General features: G+C 41.9%; 1 protein-coding gene across 1 annotated transcript in view; it reads left to right on the top strand.

Annotated features, from left to right (window-relative positions):
• The first annotated feature begins 7711 nt into the window (after nt 1-7711).
• The window catches only part of CPB2 (carboxypeptidase B2), a 33447-nt gene continuing 18981 nt past the window's right edge, over nt 7712-22177 (top strand). The window contains exons 1-4 of the mRNA XM_065417491.1: nt 7712-7863; nt 13864-13939; nt 20475-20599; nt 20700-20808. Of these exons, the coding sequence (XP_065273563.1) occupies nt 7712-7863; nt 13864-13939; nt 20475-20599; nt 20700-20808 (462 nt within the window). The remainder of the gene's footprint in view (nt 7864-13863; nt 13940-20474; nt 20600-20699; nt 20809-22177) is intronic.

The following is a 22177-nucleotide window of genomic DNA, read 5'->3' as shown; positions in this document are numbered from 1 at the left end:
GCAGTATTCACAGATTACCTCTTCCAAAGAAGCAGTGCACCCCAGCTTACCAGTTCTACCTCAGATCATTGCTCCATTTGACACATAGCACTTAGATATGTTTTTAGGGAAAACAAGTAAAAGATTATTTAACAAAGTACTGTGTAGAGATTCAAGTGACAGAAGGTAGAAGTATTGGAAACAAATGGTTACATATAAAATAAAATCATAATTTGCATTCTAGACTTACCTAACTAGATACTTTCATGTCTTATAGAGCAATGCTCAACCAAGGTGCTTCCAGCGATTTACAGCCAGGCTTGATATGATCTTCCATTCATGAGACAAGGCATAATGTCAGCTTGCCTCCTTGATGAAAGACGCCAGGAGTCTATTGGGCCTTAGACATAGCAGGACAGTCCTTTATTCTTTTTCATAAACAGGACCCCCTCATCCTCCCTTCCCCCTGCCCCTCCCACTGACTGGGTTTTCCTGTGGCTTCCTTTGTTGTCCATTTAGCAATCTTTTGATTAGCATCAGGCTCAGTTTGCAGCTAAACCACACAATGGACAATACATAATGACCAGATAGGGAGATAAGCATCTGCTGCACACTGCCTAGAAGGAACCTGTCCAAAGCATGCCACCTTCTGGTGACCTGCCTTACCTTAAGAACGTAATTTTCAGTATCAATACACAATTTCTTCAATACACCTCTACCCCGATATAACGCGACCCGATATAACACGAATTCGGATATAATGCAGTAAAGCAGTACTCCGGGGGGGGGGGGGGGGCTACGCGCTCCGGCGGATCAAAGAAAGTTCGATATAACGCGGTTTCACCTATAATGCGGTAAGATTTTTTGGCTCCTGAGGACAGCGTTATATTGAGGTAGAGGTGTATTATCTTTACATACATTTCACAATGATTATGATGACCTGGAGGCTACTGGCTCTTGGTAGAGACCTCACATGCCACCCTTTGGTGAACTAACGTGTATATATATACACCTGACTTAGGGGATCTCTGTTCACCCCATGTGTCCTCAACCAGTTGGCATCAAGAGGTTCCCTGGGTCACATTAGGATATACAGAAGGTTTGTGTGGGTCTGTTGCAAAAGTGTGAACTTTGTAACTCTGTGATCCTGTATGTGAGATGATATTATTATTATATACTTAGATTGTGGTTGTGACTAAAGTGTGCCCTGAAGAATGTCCAATCTAAACAAACTTTAAAAAAAAAGCAGTGCAGGGAGAAATTTTAAACATTTAAAAACCTTTCTGAAGATACCTTTAAATGTTATCATCCTAGAGGGCAAGACTGTCTTGCTAACACAGAGCCACACTTTTGAAAGGGGCCCCAACCTCCCCTCCAAATATGTACCTTCAACAGATATAAACAGGTGCAGGTGCAATTGATGGCAGTTAGATAGCTAACCATCTGAACAATGGATGTGGTCATGTACTTATGCAAATACTCATTTGCATCTCCAGCATTCATCCATCCACCTGTCTATTGCATATCTATGCAGTGTTGTTGTAGCTGTGTCGACTCCAGGATATTGGAGAGACAAGGTGGGTGAGGTAATACCTTTTATTGGACCTACTTCTGTTGGTGAAAGAGACAAGCTTTCGAGCTACACAGAGCTCTTCTTCAGGTCTGGGGAAGGTACTAAGAGTGTCACAGCAAAATAAAAGATCAGACAGATAGACACTGCATATCTATGGCAGTTTTAATATGCCTGTTGCTGTAGCAGCTGGGCATCAGTGTACTAACAGCAGCAGGCACAAAACTGCAGTCAAAAATTGGAGACTGTTTTTAAAAAATTAGTCCATGATGTCTATTTCCTTCTGAGGAACTCTCCAGCTATGATTCAGCATCAACAATGACGTTGCCTCCTTTTTTAGGGTACATCTTCACTACCCGCCATATCGGTGGGTAGCAATCGATTTATCTGGGATCGATATATCGTGTCTCGTTAAGACGCAATATATCGATCCCCGAACGCGCTCACCGTCGACTCCGGAACTCCACCAGAGCGAGCGGTGGTAGCGCAGTCGACGGGGGAGCCACGGCCGTCGATCCCGCACCGTGTGGACCCCAGGTAATTCGATCCAAGATACTTCGACTTCAGCTACGCTATTCGCGTAGCTGAAGTTGCGTATCTTGGATCGATCCCCCCACCAGTGTAGACCAGCCCTTAGCTAGTCTCAACTCAAATTACAGCTTTCTAGAAAGAAGAAACACTGAGGTGAATCCTAAGGATTTCGTCAGGAATCAGGGCCTACAGCAGAGCCAGTCTCCGGGTAACCTGACAAGTGCCTGATCAGTTGGAAGAGTCAGCAGACCGGCTCTTAAGCCCAGCAGCAGCAGCAGTTCAGTGGCTGTTCAAAGCATTTGCCCACAGTTGTGACTGCTCCTGAGCCTGCTTGTTTCTCGTCCTGCATGGACCCAGCCGTGCCCCTGCCTTGACTCACTCCAGGTAACCCGGTTCTGATCCTCGGCTCTGATTCCTGATCTCTGACTTTGACTATGGGCTCTGAAACCGGTTCTGATCTGGGGCCTCACTCCTGGCTCTTGACTCAGGCTTTAACCTTTGGCTCTGTCCTCTGACCCTGGCACTGACATTGGGCTCTGATTCCTAGCTACAGACTCCTGCTCCAACCACTAAGAATGACTGCCCGAGTCCCAGTCACGTGACAGATCTTTCCTTTCTTAAAATGATCTTTCCTGTTTGTGGCTGATTCCATTATTTATGATTATTCTATTTATTTTTTCAACTAAAAAAATACAGAATGTCAAAAATTAAGAAAAAAGCAAGAATTAAGGAAAATATAAAAGTGCATCTGCGAGGGCTGTTTCCGAGGACACGTTGCTAATGACTGACTACTGCTCTTGGTACTGGGAGCAGACAACCCAATGTAAAAGCTAATTCCTGGTCCAATTGACTTCAGTAGGACCAAGATTTAGCCAGAAGTGAATTACAGAATCGTATTGATTCAGACATACTCAAGAGTTTCTTATTTCACTGGTTTGATAGGCTGCAAATTGTTTCCTCAACAAGATGACAGAAGTTGGTGACATTGCCCATGTATGTAAATGATCACAGTATCCTGTGGAGATGAACTGATCATGAATAAAGATGAGGAGCAGAGGTGTGGAGGGAGAAATAATTTATCAATTATATGCCATGGAAAAACTGAAAGATGGTGTGGCCTTAATGGCTGAATGAATTTGAGAGGGAGACTTTTAAATTGAGTTCTAATTCTGTTCTGCTGCACTCATAAGAAAAAGCTGTTAAACTAATTGCATCTTTCCGTGGTTCATGAACAACAGCATTATGCTGCATGGTATGGAGGACAATGGAGATCAGAGTTTAATTAGACTTTAGTTATTGTCCTTTCCATCATATAAAATGGAGAGCAGCTAGTTATTTTTCCCCACTGATAATAATAATAATAATTAATAATTAATAATACCAGAGGTGGGAAAGGGGACAACTTTTTGTTTCAGAAAATGGAGGAAGTAACCAGGGGGACAGCCATTTTAGACTTGATTCTGACCAACAGAGAAAAATTGGTTGCAAATGTGAAGGTGGAAGGCAATTTGGGTGAAAGTGATCGTGAAATGACAGATGTCATGGTTATAAGGAAAGGAAGAAGTGAGAGTAGCAGAATAAGGACAATGGAGTTCAAAAAAGCAGTCTTTAACAAACTCAGAGTGAGAGAGGTCCCATGGGAAGAAAAGCTAAGGGATAAACGGGTACAGAAGAGCTGGCAGTTCCTCAAGGACACAATATTAAAGGCACAAATTCAAATTATGCTAATGTGAAGGAAAGACAGAAAGGATAGTAAGAGATCAATATGGCTCCATGAGGAGCTCTTTAATGATCTGAAAATAATAAAGGAATCCAACAAAGAATGGAAACAGACAAATTACTAAGATGTACGAAAGAATTGCACAAGTATGTAGGGATAAAATCAGAAAGGCTAAGACACAAAATTAGTTACACCTAGCAAGGAACGTAAAAGGCAATAAGAAGAGGTTCTATAAATACACTGGGAGAAAGAGACAGATGAAGAAAAGTATAGGTCTTCTACATAGAGGGGGAAAAGGCAAATATCATTGTTAGGGGTATTAACAGGAGGTAAGACATAGGAGGCAATTGTCCCATTTTACTCGGTGCTGGTGAGGCCTCAACTGGAATACTGTGTCCGGATCTGGGCACCATACTTTAGGAAAGATGTGGATAAATTGGAGAGTCCAGAGGAGAGCAACATAAATGATAAAAGATTTAGAAAACATGACCTATGAGGAAAGGTTAAAAAAACTGGGCATATTTAGTCCTGAGAAAAGAAAAGGGAGAGGGGACTTGATAACAGTCTTCAAATATGTTAAAGGCTGTTATAAAAGAGGATGTGATCAATTATTCTTTGTGTCAACCAGAAGTAGGATAAGAAGTAATGAACTTAATCTGCAGCAGGAGAGATTTACCTTAAACTTTAGGAAAAACTTTCTAACTATAAGGATAGTTAAGTACTGGAATTGACTTCGAAGGGAGGTTTTGGAATCCCCATCTCTGGAGGTTTTTAAAAACAGGTTGGACAAACACCTATCAGGGATAGTCTAGGTTTACTTGGTCCTGCCACAGTGCAGGGTGCTGGACTTGATGACTTCTCAAGATCCCTTCCAGCCCCACGTTTTTTATGATTCTATGCTAATGAGCATGAAGCCACAGCCTCTCACAGATTCATCTAATTCAGTGTTTCTCAAACTGGGGTCGCCACTTGTGTAGGGAAAGCCCCTGGTGGGCCGGGCCGGTTTATTTACCTGCCCCGTCTGCAGGTCCGGCCGATTGCTGCTCCCACTGGCCACGGTTCGCCGCTGCAGGCCAATGGGAGCTGCTGGAAGCAGCGGCCAGTAAGTCCCTCGGCCCGCGCCACTTCCAGCAGCTCCCATTGGCCTGGAGCAGTAAACTGCGGCCAGTGGGAGCCGCGATCAGCCGGACCTGCAGACGGGGCAGGTCAACAAACTGGCCCGGCCCGCCGGGGCTTTCCCTACACAAGCGGCGACCCCAGTTTGAGAAACACTGATCTAATTCATCTAGGAATAGTGTAATAATATTATGAATGTGGTATATATGGCCTTGTTATTGAGGCAGACTGTAAAACTAGATGAGGCTAGTGGAATGTTTATTATATGCCTATATCGATTTAACTCTATGAGAGTTGTTGGATGAGTAAGCAGGAAAGAACCGCAAGAGATCTAGATAAGCAATCTCCAACACACCTTCAAAGATAATGGGGAAAGCTATTCGCTCTGGGGAATCCTATATTGTGTCTCCAATGCAGATGCAAGCCTGGTTTTGCCAGACTGGGAGCTGAGAGAGCAAAAGGATACAAAACAATTAAAAAGCCCTTCTCAGGAAAGAAAGGGAGAGGTCAGTTGTCAGAGACTGACAGAGGCTCTAAAGAAGCTGGGCTTTCCCAGATCCAGGGGACGGCAAGGCTTAGGGAGAGGCAGGCATGCCAATAGACTGGTTTATTATTTTAATATCTATTTGCTTCTTAAATGCTTTGGTTCTAAATAAATAATACTCTGCTTTAAGAAGGCTGTCTGGTGACTGGTTATCACTGTCATTGCTCTCAGTGGGACCAGAAATGCACACATTGAAAATAAATCAGGCCTGATGACTAGTTGTGGTTGAGAACAGGGGACTGCAGCCCAGGGCAGATTCTGAGAGTGAGAGAATCACATGATTCCATCCCAAGAGAGAGGAGACATCTTAAGGCCTGAGACCTGAGGAGGGTGCACTCAAAAAGACCAGGAGAGCTCAGAAGTACAGTTAGTCTAGTAACCATTGACAGAGAGCAACAAGACTTTCTAGTGTCAAGTGAATCTTGTGAAACAAATTATTTTTTTGCCTACCTAGGAGTGACTTCGGAGTGATGTTTGTGTGTGTATGTAAGAGGCTCTGGTTTCACAGTGGAATAAGACTCTTTAGTGTTATTGTCCAGTAAGTTGTTGTTTCTATAACTAATACAATGACTAGAGTCTGTGGTGATGGGTACTTTTATCAATTAATCAATCAGCTAACTACATAAATTAATAGTCTGAATGACTATAATACATTATTTCCTAGGGTCCCTGCTACATTGTCATGTGCTTTGAAGCTCAGTCTTCAGATTGCACAATCCTCCAATATTCTACTTTGCTACGCATTTCAAAATGAAGAGAGACCATTATTTCTACAGAGAAATTGTTGATTTATCCAGGGCCCTCTGGAAACCTGGTCTCAATGCAGCAGGCAGCTTTTCTTATGACAGAGGAGCACTTGAACCATTGGTTTAAACATCAACCACTATGGCAGAGTGCTCACTGCTTCCTTATCTGAGAACTGTTTGCGTAACTTACTAGAAGCTGATATTTATTTGTACAAAGTTTAGAAACGATAAAAAAGGGACTTCGAAATCTAGGCAGTAATGGGTGGCATTGTAGTGATTCTTTTTATTATTAGTAATTATTTTTCATTTCCTATGTCCTGCTCAACCAGTCTTGCCCTTCTTTTGTAATTCAGGGTCTTTTTTATGATTCATGTATTTTTACTGACACATTAGAGGTATTTTCCTTTGGCTTATTTTCATTTTTGGCTGTGTTGGGATCCATTATTTGTCTTATGATACATTCAAGAAATGTCCTTAGTTTAAAAGACTCAACTGTTTTTGTTAAATAATACTGTGCATGTCTATACAGCTTTCATCTGAGGATCTTCAAGCACTTTGGAAACATTAATGAATTAAGGTTCACACCATTCCTTTGAGGGAGGTACATATTATTACATGTATTTATATAGGTAAACTTAGGCACAGACCACTACCAAAGCTGAGAATATAACTCAGAAGTCTATCCCCTGCTGCTCCCCATTGATCCTCGGGTTCTTCACCCCTGTATCATCACCTATCTTACTTCAAGTATTACATGAAGCAACTAACAAAGATACAGGAAAAGTTTTGGGCCTTTACTTTTCATTTGAAGCACTATTGTTTCTATATTTCCCCCTCTCAGTCTCACTGGGCCTAAAAGCAGAAAGCACCAGTGCTCCTCTCTGGATTGTAAAACAGGAGGAATCCTATGCAAAACAGTTAGTACTTCCATCACAAAGCTAAACCTCGAGGGCCTGATTCACGACCTGGCTTCCACCAGGCTTTGGGGATCAGCAAAGGAAGATCTCCCAAGAGAGGGGGTGCAGCAATGCAAGTAGCCCACGGTCCCCGCTCTGCTGGAGTTGGCCAATGCAGCACCAAAAGTGGGCAAGGTCAGCTGTGGTTGAAGCAGGACTAAGAGATGTGTTCCAATCCTGATCTGAAATAGTGAGAGAATAACATGGATATCTGTCTGCTTCTGTTGGGACTGAGAGCACCATCCCTGTTTCACATTAGACCATGATTTCCTGTATGCTGTATAGAATGATAACATTAACAAACTTAGGCATCAATGTGGCTTTTTTGTTTAGGCCCGAGTTTTGTAGCCACAATAAAATGATTTAAAAGCTCAGAAGACAAAGTGACTCGTCAATATGAAAATGATTAAAATGTACCATGTCCCTTCTAGTATTTGCTTCATCAGTATGAACAGAATCTCCCACAGGAATTAAGTCACATTTACTCAACCACAGGAAGCGGGGGACAGAGAAGAGTGACAGTATTAAATTTTAACCACTCTTCAAATAATGGTTTTAGAAATCAATGGTGTAGGTCCTGAACCCTTGGCTCCTCTAACTGCACTTGATTTCATGGCAGATGCTGTTGAGATGAAGTTTTACCTCCTATTTGTCACCCTAGCTATCTGCATTCAACAGAAGCATGTCTTCACTTTTCAAAGGTAACAAACTCCTGGTGCTATCTGTATTTTAGTGGGTGTGGGTATGGAAGGCTGTCTGGCTGAACCATAATATCTCCTACTGGTATAAACAAACATTTTACAAAGATCTAAGGTTATTTATTGTATTTGTAATTGGATGTATAGATCAATATAATATATAGATGACGTAGGCAATGAAATTAATATATGTCTCCTTTGCAACCATAAATCCTATGTTTTTAATCATATTAAAACTATTCTTTTTGGTCTAAGTGCAAATCAATTCTGTTCAGTCAGTGCTCTGGAATGCAGTTAAATGGCACACTTAAGCTTAATGGGAAAAAATAATCTGCTTCATTTGCCTTAAAACAAGGCTTTAAATGAATTACTTCTTGAAGTGGAAATAGAAACCATTTCTGAAAGTGCTAACAATCTGTTTTCTTTCTAAAAGAGTTTTTATGATTGTTTTTTCCTGCCATAATTCATTTTCGAATAACCATTTCATCCTTGTATGACATCTGAGAAGCAGCTTTATTGCTACCTATTGATAAACCTCAGAAATGGCCTGAAACCAAAAAGCTCTAGTAAAAACATGAAAACAGATGCCAGAAACAAAAACAGCCAAAAAGATTATATTTTCTAATATTCAGATGGTTTTAAAACCTGAAACACTGTGATATGTGGAGATAAAAAGATAATGCAGCTTGTAACTATATTGAGCAAACCCAGTAACAAAAATAATCATGATTAAATAGCACCCACCATCAGAAGATATCAAACCGCTGCACAAATATGTATGAATTAAACCTCACAACACTCTTATGTGACTTACTCAGGTTCACACTAAAAGTTTGTGGCAGAACTGGGAATAGAAGCTAGATCCAGGTCTTCTGGCTCCTAGTCTTGTGCCCTAAACACAAGATTGTTTTTATTGCCTTGTGTTGTAATCACATTTTCCAATGGTTACCTAAATACAGGTTACAACTGGTTATACACAATGGGATAAATAGGGAAGGAAGTGGACAGGCTCATTAAAATAACCTTTGGGTGAAGTCAATGGAGCGACACCAATTTACACCAGTGGAAGCTTTTTTTAATGTTTAAACAGAATAGTTAAGATTTGACGTAGTCAGAAGAAATGCAGTATTTCCAACCCCAAGTGTTCAAAAATCATGAGTCAGGTCCCCTAAAAACATTGAAATTGGCTGAAAAGTTGTGAGATTTCAAAACTAATACATTTTATTTGACTACTGGTGTCAGAGCATTTAGGGATCACATTTCCAGGCTTTTCTCTGTAACCACAAAGCCTGTAGCATGATTCCAGGAGGTAGACCTTTAAGAAAAATGCCAAATACTGCAAGATTAGTGATAAGATCATGAAAGTTGTCAACACTGGAATGTGTCCATCTCACTGAACTGTTTTAGGGAGGGGATAAAGGTGGAGACTGTTTTACAGCACCTAAAAGGTGTGTGGAAGGGAACAGACTCCATTGTTCATAACTCTGTTCTCCATTGTCATGAAATATCTTAATTCCTAGTCATGAGGGACCATTTTATGTGTCAAATATACAAGCCATGAGTAGTGGAGGAAAGCAAGACACATATTTGGTGAGATTAAGGACACTCATGGCTGCCAGAAAGAAGCTGTAACAAATCCCTGGCCACCTGTTATTCTTATTTACTATTTGTATTATGGTGCCCAAGAGACCTAGTTGTACACCAGGATTCCTTTATGCTAGGCAATGTACAAACAGAACAAAAAGAGAGCTTGCAATCTATGTAGAAGATAAATGACAACACATGGATACGGACTGACTGATGAGGGAGTACAAGCAGGGCTGGCTTTAGGAACTGTGGGGCCCGACTGGAATACCCGGCGGCGGTCCGGGTCTTCGGCGGCACTTCAGCGGTGGGGCGTCCTTCACTTGCTCCAGCCCCCCGCCACCTAAATGCCGCTGAAGACCCAGAGCGAGTGAAGGACCCCCCGCTGCCGAAGTGCTGCCGAAGACCCGGACCGCCGCCGGGTATGTAAAAAAAAATTAAAAATTAAAAAGGTGCCTTAGGCGCGGGGCCCTCTTAGGCATGGGGCCCGATTCTGGGGAATCGGGGGAATCGGCCTAAAGCTGGCCCTGAGTACAAGAACATAATGAGACAATAGTGGGCAGCATGACTGACAGTGGTCTCTCAGCACATCAGAGTCTGGCCGTTGCCAAGTTTTTTGTAGTCATCACTGGAAAGATGAGATTTAAGGAGGGATGTGAAGGTGGATAATAAAGTAGCTTTGCTGATGTTTACAAGGAGCAGCTCCCAAGCATGAAGGACAACATGAGAGAAATACTGAAGGTGTTTGAAAATTTAACAAGTGGGTGATGGCCGATCAAAGGAGAAATGATAGGTAGGCATAGGCATGAAGGGCCTTGAAACTAAAGACAAGTAGTTCATGTTTCAAGAGATAGAGAAGGCAAACTCTGTGGAGGGATGCAAAGAGAAGATTGACATAGTCAATGCAATTGATTAGCAGAACGATTTTTGTAGCAGCATTCTGAATAAATATGTGTGGGGCAATACTGCATTTATCAAGACCAGAGAAAAGGATGTTGCCATAATTGAGACATGAGATGATGAAAACATTGGATGAGAGCTTTAGCTGTGTAGATTGATAGGAAAGGCCATATCATAGATATGCTATCCAGAAAGAATCTGCATGATTTATACATAGACTTGATATGATGATCTAGAGAGAGGTCTGAGTCAAAGATGACACCCAGGTTACAGGCCTGAATGACAGGCAGGATGGTGGTGGTGTCCACAATTATTGAGAAAGGAGATAATGGGGAGAGGTTGCGGGGAAGATTAAGAGCTCTGTTTTGAGTTTGAATTGGCAACTAGACATCCACGAGAAGATGTCAAAGAAACAGTCTGAAATTTTAGTTTGGACAGAAGGAGACAGGTCTGGAGTAGAGAGGGATCTGTGAGTTGTCAGCATGGAAATGGTAGTTGAATTTGTCTTTGCACATAAGATTACCCAGAGCGAAGGTGCAGAGAAAGATGAAAAAGGGACCAAGGACAGAGCCCTATGGAATACCCATAGGAAGTTGGAGGGGGGATGAGGAGGATCCCTTGATAGACACACTGAAAAGCAACTAGAGATATAGGAGGAAAGCCAGGAGAGAACAAAGTCATGGAAGCCCAGGGAGGACTGAGTTTCAAGAAGAAAAGCATGTTCAATGATGTAAAAGGTAGCTGACACGTCAAGGAGGATGAGGATGGAGTACTAGTTCTAGATTTGGCTAGGAAGAGGTCATTAGAGACTTTGGCGAGAGTGGTTCCAGTTATGGGAAAGTGACAGAAGCCAGATTGGAGAGGGTCTAGGATAAGAATTCTCAGTTCCTGTCCTCCAAATCTATCAGTAGGATTTCACAATTGTCTCCAGGGTGCACACCATAGTATCTCAAATTTCACAACAGCAGTAAGGACAGAACTCAGATCCTTATGCTCCAAAAGCACAGGCCCCTCCAACATAAGTTATAGGAGAATCTCCATTAACTATTGACTAATTTAATGCCTATAACAGTCAGCTGAGCAGTTCTGATTCCATCCAACAGAAGATAGTGGTATGAATACACAACAGTCACCTCACTGTAATACTTTGCACTATAGTGAGCAATGGAAACTACATGAAGAAGTCACATGCAGGCAGCCCAGTTCAGGCACCCTTTGTAAAATTAACTCCCATGGTAGATAGCAGCACCAGGAGACAAGCTCCTTTTCAAAACAACCCCAGTCACAAGTTATGTAGTGCACTTGCCCTGAGAAGTGCACAAGTAGCCAGTGCTTCATAACTCTGATTGCTGTTTGATTCTCTCTTGTATGATTTGGGGGGGGGGAAGGGGGAAAGGCTGGCACATTGTTGGTTCTGCCTGAGAAACAACAGTGATTGTGTGGAGCACAGCTAAAAGCAGAAATGATAAATCACTTGGTTGCTAGCCTCAGTCAGGTCACAGCTAGAAATAAATCATAACAGTGGGTTGTGACAATCATGATCCACAGATTAAAACTACATGTTTTGAGAGCCCTGTCTGTTTTGTTTTAAGGGCAATTTTCTGAAATGGTGTTGTCAGTCATCCTTCAAGAGCTTGCTTCATGCACTGTCACCAACTCCATGGGGTTTCTGGGTCAACCACTTCTACTTCAAGAAAATGGAAATGGGGCTCAGACCTGCACTGGCTCCTCTCCCCGCTCCCCGTACCTACTTATACACCAGACATGTCAAATCTTTTTCACTGGGTGTGAGACTCATTCATTAGCAAGCTATCTCACTCTCACACAGATTCCTAAGCTTATCCCATTCATTTTGAGTAAATATATAAAGATTTAAAATAGTTCTACTCAGGCACTGTAAGAGACAACAATATATCTAGGGCCACAGGCACAGGGCTTAGAGCTTGGAAAGCCACTTTCCAAACTTGTGTACTGTGGTAATCATAGAAACTACCGGCCTGCATTCTATACGCGCGCAAGAGGAGAGAAGAAGTTACGTGGAGGGGGTGGGGAGGTTGTTTGTGTGTGTGAATATTTGGCGGTCAAAAAAAATCTGAGTTCGCCCAAAAAACGAGCAGGACTTGATCAAAAGATGGCGGGTTTTGCAAAATACAGTTCAAAATTTAAACCACACTGGACAAATTCATGTCTCAGGGATTGTCAACCATCCAGGTTTTTGTTCCAACCAGCAAATAATTGTTTTTATTAAAATCCACTGTTTTACATTGCATCTAGAGTTCTCATATGCCCTAGACTTACTATGAATGAGGACATTTAAGTGTTCCATATGCAATATTAAACAGTGCACATTTTAAAACAAACTATTAAGTGCTGATTGGATTAAAAACCTGGACTATTGGATGTTGCCAAGGATCAAAGATGAGAGTCCCTGTCTTAAGCAATGACCTAACAGACCACCTGACTCTTTGGGGCTGTAAATCTCACTCTTAAGGACAGCCAACCCTTGGCATCACTGATACACACATGTTATTTCAAACTTCTCCTAACTCCCTGATAAGGGTGCATTCAAACCACCACTGTTCTGTACTTACATAGGGGTTGAAAGTTATTTCTTAACTCCCAGTCAGCAGCGTGTGTACATCTCTGGTCTGCTTCCTGTCTCAGTCCCTCCCTACAGTGGTGAACAGGCACTGATTTGGGTGAGGGATACAGTCAGAGGAAGGACACCTAGCCCTGGACTGAACAACTGGGGCACTAATCGGCACAACAGGTAGCTAGCCACTCTGGCTATGGGTTTCAAGCAGGATGATGAGTATCAGTATCTGTAAAGAATGAGAGAGAGGAGCAGGTCAGTAGTATATAGGGTTCCAAACCACCCGCAGGCAGATAGATAGTAGAGTAGGGGAGGGGAGGGGAGCAAAGGAAGGGGGAGATGGACAGGATTGGGCACTGGGAAGAAAAGAGAGCTGGGGCATCTTTAATATGTGTAAGGAAGAGCATATTCATATTTTGTGGCAATCCAAGACATGCCATCAGGAGCTCACAGTATGACCTCAACAAGTAAAGAGAGAGGGCCAGTTTCTCTGCTGCACTCAGCATCCTCTGGGGACTGCAGCATAAGAGCTAGTTGCAGCTTCCTAATCCTGGGACCAGTTATACACCAGCCCTGATGTCCTTTACAGGCTCAGGCTGCTCTAAAATAGGTCAGGCTGGTTCCAGACACACCCTAGGGCTATGGGAGAGCAGTGTAAGAACTGTCTACTTCAGCTTTTTATCAGCTGGGGGCTGCTCTGTTTTTGGGAGATCCAGGGGTTTTTCAGCAATGTAAAGGGACCCCAAGTAGGGGATAGAATCTGGCCCAGCATTTTCATTGCTTGAACCTCCTTCGGCTCCACTAGCACTCAAGTCAGAGAAGCCAATTGAGACTGAGACGGACTGTTCAGACTTGTACATCAATACAGAATGTTTCCATGCACACACTCAAGCCTTTGCTTTTTCTGAATGTCTTTTTCTTTCCAGTGATCAAGTATTATGGGCTCTCCCACGATCAGACAGACAAGCTGAATTCCTTCAGAATTTAACCACCAACTTTGAGGTAATTTGTTCTCTATAAACTCTAGGCCAAATTCTGCTCTCAGGCATGCCAATGCCATTCCACTGGGAGGAAGATTTAGCTCCCCCTTTCATTCTCTTATGTTATATATTTTTTTAGTTTGTAGAAGCACAATGGATGCTTTATTTCCATCATTTTAATGTCTACTGATTGAGATGAGCAGATTCTGCTGACTAATAACATTTTATCACATTATATCAAGCACCCGATTTCAGAATTATGTAACTGATTTTGTATAGTAGCAGCAACAAAACAAAGATGATGAAGTACTGACATGTGATGGTTGGTAAAATCATTTGTCAGGAAGTCCCAGGAGTATAAGCTAATGCAATTTCTAACTGTATGACTTCTAGGATCCCGACACGCAGGATTGGATATTACAGTACTTGGTGGTGTTTCGCTAAAGACAGAGTTTAGATGATAAGACTCTTTTCATCTAGAACTAATAATCTCATAGAACGCCAGCAGGATTTTGTGATTTCCATCTGCTATTACAGGGAAGAGCATTTAATTAAAATAAGGCATCCAAATTTCTTCTAAAGCACTTCCCCCATTATTTTATCATATTTTCGTTCGAAGTCAGCACCCCGTAATGAAAAGCATAACCATTTCCCTATTCAGTGTCGTTACCAGGATCCCTGATGTGTCCCTGATCACAAGAGCCTTTAACAGCCCCTGTGCCCATAGCCTGTCTCTGTCCAATTTGCTCCCCTGACACCTGTCGCCCTCCCGCCCTTCCCCTATCCTATCCCTCCGTCCTGCTTCTTATTTCCATCACCAACTGCTCCTATCCACCTCTCTCACACCAGGTCCAGTCTCCCTCCCCTTCTGCTGCCTCCCACCTTCTAGCGCTGGATCACCCTCTCCCCTCCTCTCTCTCTGGCTATTGTAATCCCCTCTTCCCTCACTCTGCATTCCCTCACTCCCACACCAGCAGAGGGAGGCACTGAAAGCAGAGGAGAGACAATCTCCCTGCATGCAGTTCCAGTTCATGGTGCCACACCTCCCAGAAGCCAGGAAGAGTAAGTAAAAGGGTTTCATGCTGTCTGGACTGGCTCACAACTGAGAGTGCCAACCTCAGGGCAGACTGTCAAAAACATGGCAGACACCCCAAACTGGTGGTATGTTCTGTAATTAGATTTCACCTACCTGGTAATAAGTTTGAATTCCTGGATCACTATAACAGTCTTACCATGTTTCAGAGTAGCAGCCGTGTTAGTCTGTATCCACAAAAAGAACAGGAGTACTTGTGGCACCTTAGAGACTAACAAATTTATTAGAGCATAAGCTTTCGTGAGCTACAGCCCACTTACCATACCTTAGGCTCTCCAGTCTATCTTGACACTCAGAAAAACTGGCTTAGTGATAAACGGTCACTTACACCAAAAACCACAAAATAATCAGCTTGCTTTCAATCCCAAAAGACCAGTCACTTACCCCAGATCAGTTGGTACCCTAGCCCGTACACCAATGACAACACCTGAAGCCAATCTTGTAATAAACCGTCTAAAGGTTTAATAGCTAGGAAGAAAATTGAGAGAGTAATTTACAGGTTAAAGCAAGCAAACATACCCACAAATGAGTTACCATCTACAGTTCCTAAAGATGACAGAGATGTAGTTATCTGTCAATTCAAAATGTCTTTCAGGGCAGACCTGGGGTAACTCCTAGGGATTTCTGCCTTAGTTTAGTGTCTCTGGCCCTGTGAAAATTCAAACAACAAAGAGATCACCATTTCGTCTTGTGAGCATCTCTATATGACCTTCCCCCAGAGTTCAAACCAATGGGACGAGGGCTCCTGCACGTAACTTCTTCCTGGGTGGCTGGGGCAATCAACAAAGCTTTTTTTCCTAGATGGCCCATTAAATCTTCATAGTCCTTCTTGATGGGCAGAGGAACTACTCTTCCCATCTGAGCTCACAAGGTCAGAGCAGGCATTTTACAATTATAAAACAAATTTATATTTTACCTTTTAGCATGGAATGCAGATGTTACAAATGAGATTAATGCATGCAGCAACTTACAAGCATTTCATAGAGTCTAAACACTAAATACATTCTTCTAGGTCTAATACCTATTTTGAACAAAATTAACATACAGGTGAGCTGGTTTGGTTTCCAGCTATGAGTTTGTCAGTTCTTAGCTAATGCCTATGACCTTGGCCAAAGCTGGCATTTGATTTCCAGCATCACAAAGGGAAGGTCTTGCTCAGCTCCTGCAGTACTGGGTTGAAGCATGCTCAGTGAAGGTAGAGCATTCAGTGAATTTTCCTGCCAAATTCTAACTAGTCTCTACAGATCATGTGTGAACTGAGAATGTTCAGAGGGTTATAACTTGGCCACATTTGGGTGGATTTTCATGGGGATGCCAAAAGGCACATCCTTGACACAAAGGCCAACCCCATGCCAAATTTCAAGTCCCTGCTCCAAAGCATGAGGGCACTAAAGCTTCTTAATTAAACAGCTGTAAGAACTTTTTTAACATGGGCAAAACAATGAATTCTTATTCTCAGAAACAGCTGAGCTATTTTAGCTGAAACTTAAAAAATAAAAATCAGCCTGAGGCTGTCATGTGGCATGGAAAATGTCACCTCAATTTAGCAGACCAGTTTGGCAAAATTAAAAGCAAATGTATTTGAAAACAGGGTCTTATAATGGGAAATATCAGACAACCTTAAATATAGGCAGTACTGCCTTTAGTAATTAATGGTATATAGAAGATAGACTGACCACTCCTAATATAAGAACAAAAAGTGTCTATTGAAACTGAAAGCTTTCAGAATATGTAACGTTTAAGGATAACTGACAAAGGAAATAGTTTTTCTCACAATACATAGTTATCCTGTGGAATTTATTGCCAGAAGATATCACTGGGGTCAAGAGGTTGGCAGGATTCAGCAAAGCATTGTACACTGACAGAGTTATACTAATAAATATCTGAAAATTAACAAGAGTTTTGGAAGGGATATCAACTGTCATGCTTGTGGGCATAAGCTAACCCCCCTCTGAGGGAAAGTTAGCCCATCACTGCCTCCTATAGAGTTTCTTGTGTCTACCTCTGATGTACTTAGTACTGGCCACTTTTGGTGACAGGATACTGGACAATGGTCTGAGCCATTCTGACAATTCCTATGTTACCTGTATTACTTCATTCACCTGCTAGACTCTCTGCTAACTTAGTTATGCCAACTTAGACTTCATTGTACTTCCTTATACTCAGACTTAGTAGGCCAGATTTAGAGATATATGTACTAGAAGGGGTAAATGTTGCATGTTCTTAAAGTAGTTATTGAACAAATAAGTAAGTTGCTGCAATATATATTTTAGGGGGGCTGGAAAGAAAGTGTAAGTTACACCAGTTTAATCTCCCTCCAGATTTAGATTCACCTTTGAATATGGCCTTCATAATGGGTATTCAAGACCTAGCAGCTTAATTGATTGCATTCAGATTGTATGATACGTCTCCTTAAAACTAATGTAAACCTCTATTGTCCTGCCTATACTATACATTGAGAGCTAGATTCACAAAGGTACTTAGGCATTGCAGGCCAGAGGTGCCGATTTTCTAATGTGCCGGGGGGGAGGGGGGTGCTTGACCTCCCACTCTTCCCCAGACCCCACCCCCATTCCACCCCTTCCCCCAAGGCCCTGCCCTCACGCACCCTGACTCTTCCCAGCCCTCGCTCCTCCCCCTTCTCCCCAAGTGCCTCCTGCACACCATGGAACAGCTGATCACGGCAGGTGGGAGCCACTGGGAGGAAGGGGAGGAGCCAATTGGTGGGGCCGCTGGCAGGCGGGAGGCACTGGGGGTGAAGGGAGAGATGCTGACCTGCGGGGCTGCCAGTGGGTTCTGAGCACCCTCTATTTTTTCCCCGTGGGTGCTCCAGCCCCAGGAGCCTATGTTGCAGGCCTTACCCCTAGTCTGCCCCTGAGATAGGCACCCCAGGCTAGATTTATATAGGGGACGTAGGCATTGCAACTCTCAATGTTTTGTGCCTTGACCCGGGTCCACACCCCTGTGTGGTGTAGTTAAACTGATCTAAGTCCCTATGTAGACAGTGCTAGGTCAGACGGAAGAATTCTTCTGTCGACCCTAGCTACCATGGGCAGAGGTAGTGTCTACACTGAAGTGCTACAGCAGCACAGCTGAGCCACTGTCACATTTTAAGTGTAGACAAACCCTAAGAAAGAAGAGTGAGAAGCAGCCTAAGCCAGCCAGAAGGGAGGAAAAGTGAAAGGTTTCAGAACATGTAACATTTAAGGATAACCGATAAAGGAAATAGTTTTTCACACAATACACAGTTAGCCTGTGGAATTCATTGCCGGAAGATAGCAGAAGAAAAGTGTGGGGCTTAGAGCCCAGGTTTTCAAATGTATTTAGGTACCTACCTCCCATTGATCTGGCCTTAGATGCCTCCCACTGCCTGGAACTCTGCACCAGGGCAGCACTTTCTCACAGAAAAATAGAACGACCCCCTTATTATTATTTTTTTAAAAAGTGTGTGTGCCCAGAATGCCCAATAGTTAGGGCACTTCTGTGGGATGTAAGAAAACCAGCTTTGAGTTCCCACTCAGCCTGATTTAGAGCAAGGACTTTAACCCAGGTCTCCTGAATCCTAGGTGAGTGCTCTCATCACCATGCTATGAGATATTCTGGGGTAGGTCTTGCGCGCTCTCTCTCTGTCGCCCGCTGAAGCTGTTCCAATTTATATGAATAATTAACTATTCACTGAGTCAGCAGGAGACTAACTTTATAGGTCAAAAGTCAGGGTACTTAGCTGGGAGGTGGGAGACTCCGGTTCAAGTCCCTGTTACAATAAATATTTAATTATTTTATACAAAGTGGAACAGCTCCAGCAGGAGAGGTTGAGAAAAACCCAGCTCAGAATACCTAATAGCCCGGTGATTAGGGCACTCACCTGAGATGTAAGCAAAACTGGGTTCAAGTCCCTACTCCAAATTAGGCAGAGTGGGGATTTAAATGTGGTGAGTGCCCTAACTACTAGGTATTCTGAACATGTAGTGTGTGTGTGTGTGTACGTGCACGCAGGCCTAAGCCTGAAGGTGTGCTGTGCACATGACCATGGGATCAGGCCCTGCTGGCAAGATAGGCAAGGAAACACACAGTTTGAGAATCCCGCTTGGGGACTGCTAGGGCTTTGGCTTGCGCTAGGTCTCCAAGTAGCTCATTAGCTATGGGGTGGCATCAGGACAAAGGCAGTTTTGTGCATGCCCACTAGCAGCAATGTAGGTGCCTATTGGGTTAGGCAGAAGCTAAGCACTAATTTTGAGAATGTCACCAGCCTCTAATGGTGGACATAAGCACCTAAAGAGGCAACTAGGTACCCAAGTACCTTTGGGAATCTGGCCCTTAATTTTGTTTAAAATTTAGAATATATTCTCCAGAGGCTTTCTCTACGTTGGTTGTTCCAAAGGCTCTAGCTACATTGCACTGCAGTGCAGACTATGGGGGTATGAATTTCAGAGCACACCAAAATGTTGGGTGCTAACTGCCCCATGTGGATGCTCCTGGTGTGAACTAAAAAGTACCTAGTTTGCATTAACATCATAGGTGCCGACTCCATGGGTGCTCTGGGGCTGGAGTCTTTTCCCCCCAGTTCCTCCTGCCCATCTGTGGGCCCCGCTGATCAGCACTTCCCCCTCTCTCCCCTGGGTCAAGCACCCCCCAGCACATTGGAAAGTTGGCACCTGTAATTAACATAGTCCTATATGGTGCACCAAAATGAATACAATATTCAGAGTATAGTTGCACCAGATCCAAGGAGAGCATGACATGTTGATTTTGAATATGCAGCAAAAAAATTGCATTGGCCTTTTTTCGCATTATAAATTCATGTCTAATTTGCTGTCCACTACCACTCCTAAGTCTTTTCAACATTATTGCTTCCCAGTTTTCAATCTCCCACTGAATAGCTGAGTTTCAGATTATTTTATTTCATTAACTTTCATTTTACTAACTTTCATTTTACTAAAATTAATTTCATTTTATTTTCTGCCCAATTTTAATCTCTCTAGGCCCCTTTATATTGCTGCTTCATCTGAATTTATTTTGAAATCCCTTCTGGCATTTGGTTCATCTATAATCAAAGTAATCACTGAATACAATAACTGCAATGACTAGTCTGAGCTGCATTAATTCCCCAAATACCCTCAGGAAAAATAACCCTCCACTGATTTGAGGATTTGGATTATAATAATCAGCTAAACAGATATATTAAACTAGTAATATTATCTCATGAAAGGTGATGTTCCTGCCTTTGTTCTTGATTTATGAATTTATATTCAGCTGTTATTATAAATTTTTCTTACCCACACACTTTTCATTTTTAGCAATAGCATGATGTAACAGCACAACACGTGAAATATAAAACTGCTTCCCACACATGACCTAGTAGATTGAAGACATGTATTGTGTTTTGATCATGTTCAGAATGTTTACTAAATGGTAAAGTATTTTTTCTTTCCTTGTGAAAAAAATGTTCTTGGAAACTTTGTAGGTTGTTCTCTGGCAACCTGTTTCGGCTGAAAACATTATGAAGAACAAAGAAGTCCATTTCTATGTTAATGTGTCCGATATAGATGATGTGAAAGCTGAGCTAAACCGATCCACCATCCGATATAAGTATGATTCTTATTTCTTGCTGTGAAGATATTAAATCAGAAATTCAAGCCAATTGGCGACACTGCTTAAGAATGGTTTATGCTCTTTGTTTGTTGTTCAGAGTTTTGATGGACGATATTCAAGGAGTTATCAAAAAACAAACTGTCAATGACACAGTCAGCCCCCGCAGTTCTGCATCCTATTATGAACAATATCACTCTCTGAATGAAGTAAGATATGTTATATTTTTCTTGTGATCCTTTATGCATTTATTGTTATTGCATTAACAAGGGCTTAAATTTAATTTGATGATGATGGTGATATGGACTGTCTGATGGTGATATGGACTGTTACATTACAGACCTATAGGGGAAACAATTACATTTGTATTGATTAGCTAATAATAGTTCATATTAATACAGTACCTTTAATAAAGAAGGATCCCAGCACCTTACAAAACACACTACATAAGAACCACTTTACCCACCAACTGAAACCACGAGAAATGTAAGGTAGGTGCAATGTAATTACCTAAAATGAAATTTGGTCAAGATATTTTAGATTTCATGTAAATGCTCACCCTAAGTTTACAATCATAACTTCAGTTGCTTCTGAAAATTTAATTCTAATGGATCATTCTGCAACTCACCTAAAAAGGCACCCTGCACGGTGCAATTGTGTATTTCTGCCAAAATTGCCTTAACATGGATTGAATGTTCACTCCAAAGAAGTCTTTAGTGAGAATAATGTGGAAAGCTCATTGAAAGCAAGGTTAGGGAAAATGCAAAGAAAGGAATATGTTTTTCTTTCTTGATTAATATCTTTTCTTCCTTGCTGCTGCAAAAAGATATGCTAGATGACCTGCTGCGTGTTTTACATCTCTAATCTTCTACCTGTGATTTCTGTAATTCTTTTATAGAGTTCTAATCATTTTCACTTAGGACTCATGAGAAGCAGGACAATGTGCTTGTAAACTCAACACTCTACAGATGATTCTGTTTTTCTGAATCCTAAATGGATATGAGCCAGCAAGGAAGAAATATTAACAGGCTCTCCTGTCAACCTGTTTAAAGCAGGGCTGTCAAGCGATTAAAAAAATTAATTGTGATTAATTGTGCGATTAATCGCGCTGTTAAACAATAATAGAATATCATTTATTTAAATATTTTTGGATGTTTTCTACATTTTCAAATATATTGATTTCAATTACAACATGGAATGCAAAGTGTACAATGCTCACTTTATATTTATTTTTGATTACAAATATTTGCACTGAAAAAACAAAAGAAATAGTATTTTTCAATTTACCTAATACAAGTACTGTAGAGTTAATCATATTAAAACACATATTGTTTGCTTGCATCCAGTTTACCAAGTAATCCAGATCACACTGAATCAGTGACCTGTCCTCTTCATTATTTACCACTCCCCCAGTTGTTGTGTCATCTGCAAACTTAATCAGTGATGATTTTACCTTTTCTTTCAGGTCACTGATAAAACTGTTGGATAGTGTAGGGCCAAGAACCGATCCCTGTGGGACCCTACTAGAAACACACCTGCTTGATGATGATTCCCCATTTATAATTACATTTTGACACA

This window comes from Emys orbicularis, chromosome 1, assembly GCF_028017835.1.
Source record: "Emys orbicularis isolate rEmyOrb1 chromosome 1, rEmyOrb1.hap1, whole genome shotgun sequence".
Lineage (NCBI taxonomy): Eukaryota > Metazoa > Chordata > Testudines > Emydidae > Emys > Emys orbicularis.
Note: the sequence above shows the minus strand (reverse complement) of the source record. Positions and strands in the feature narration are given on the sequence as shown.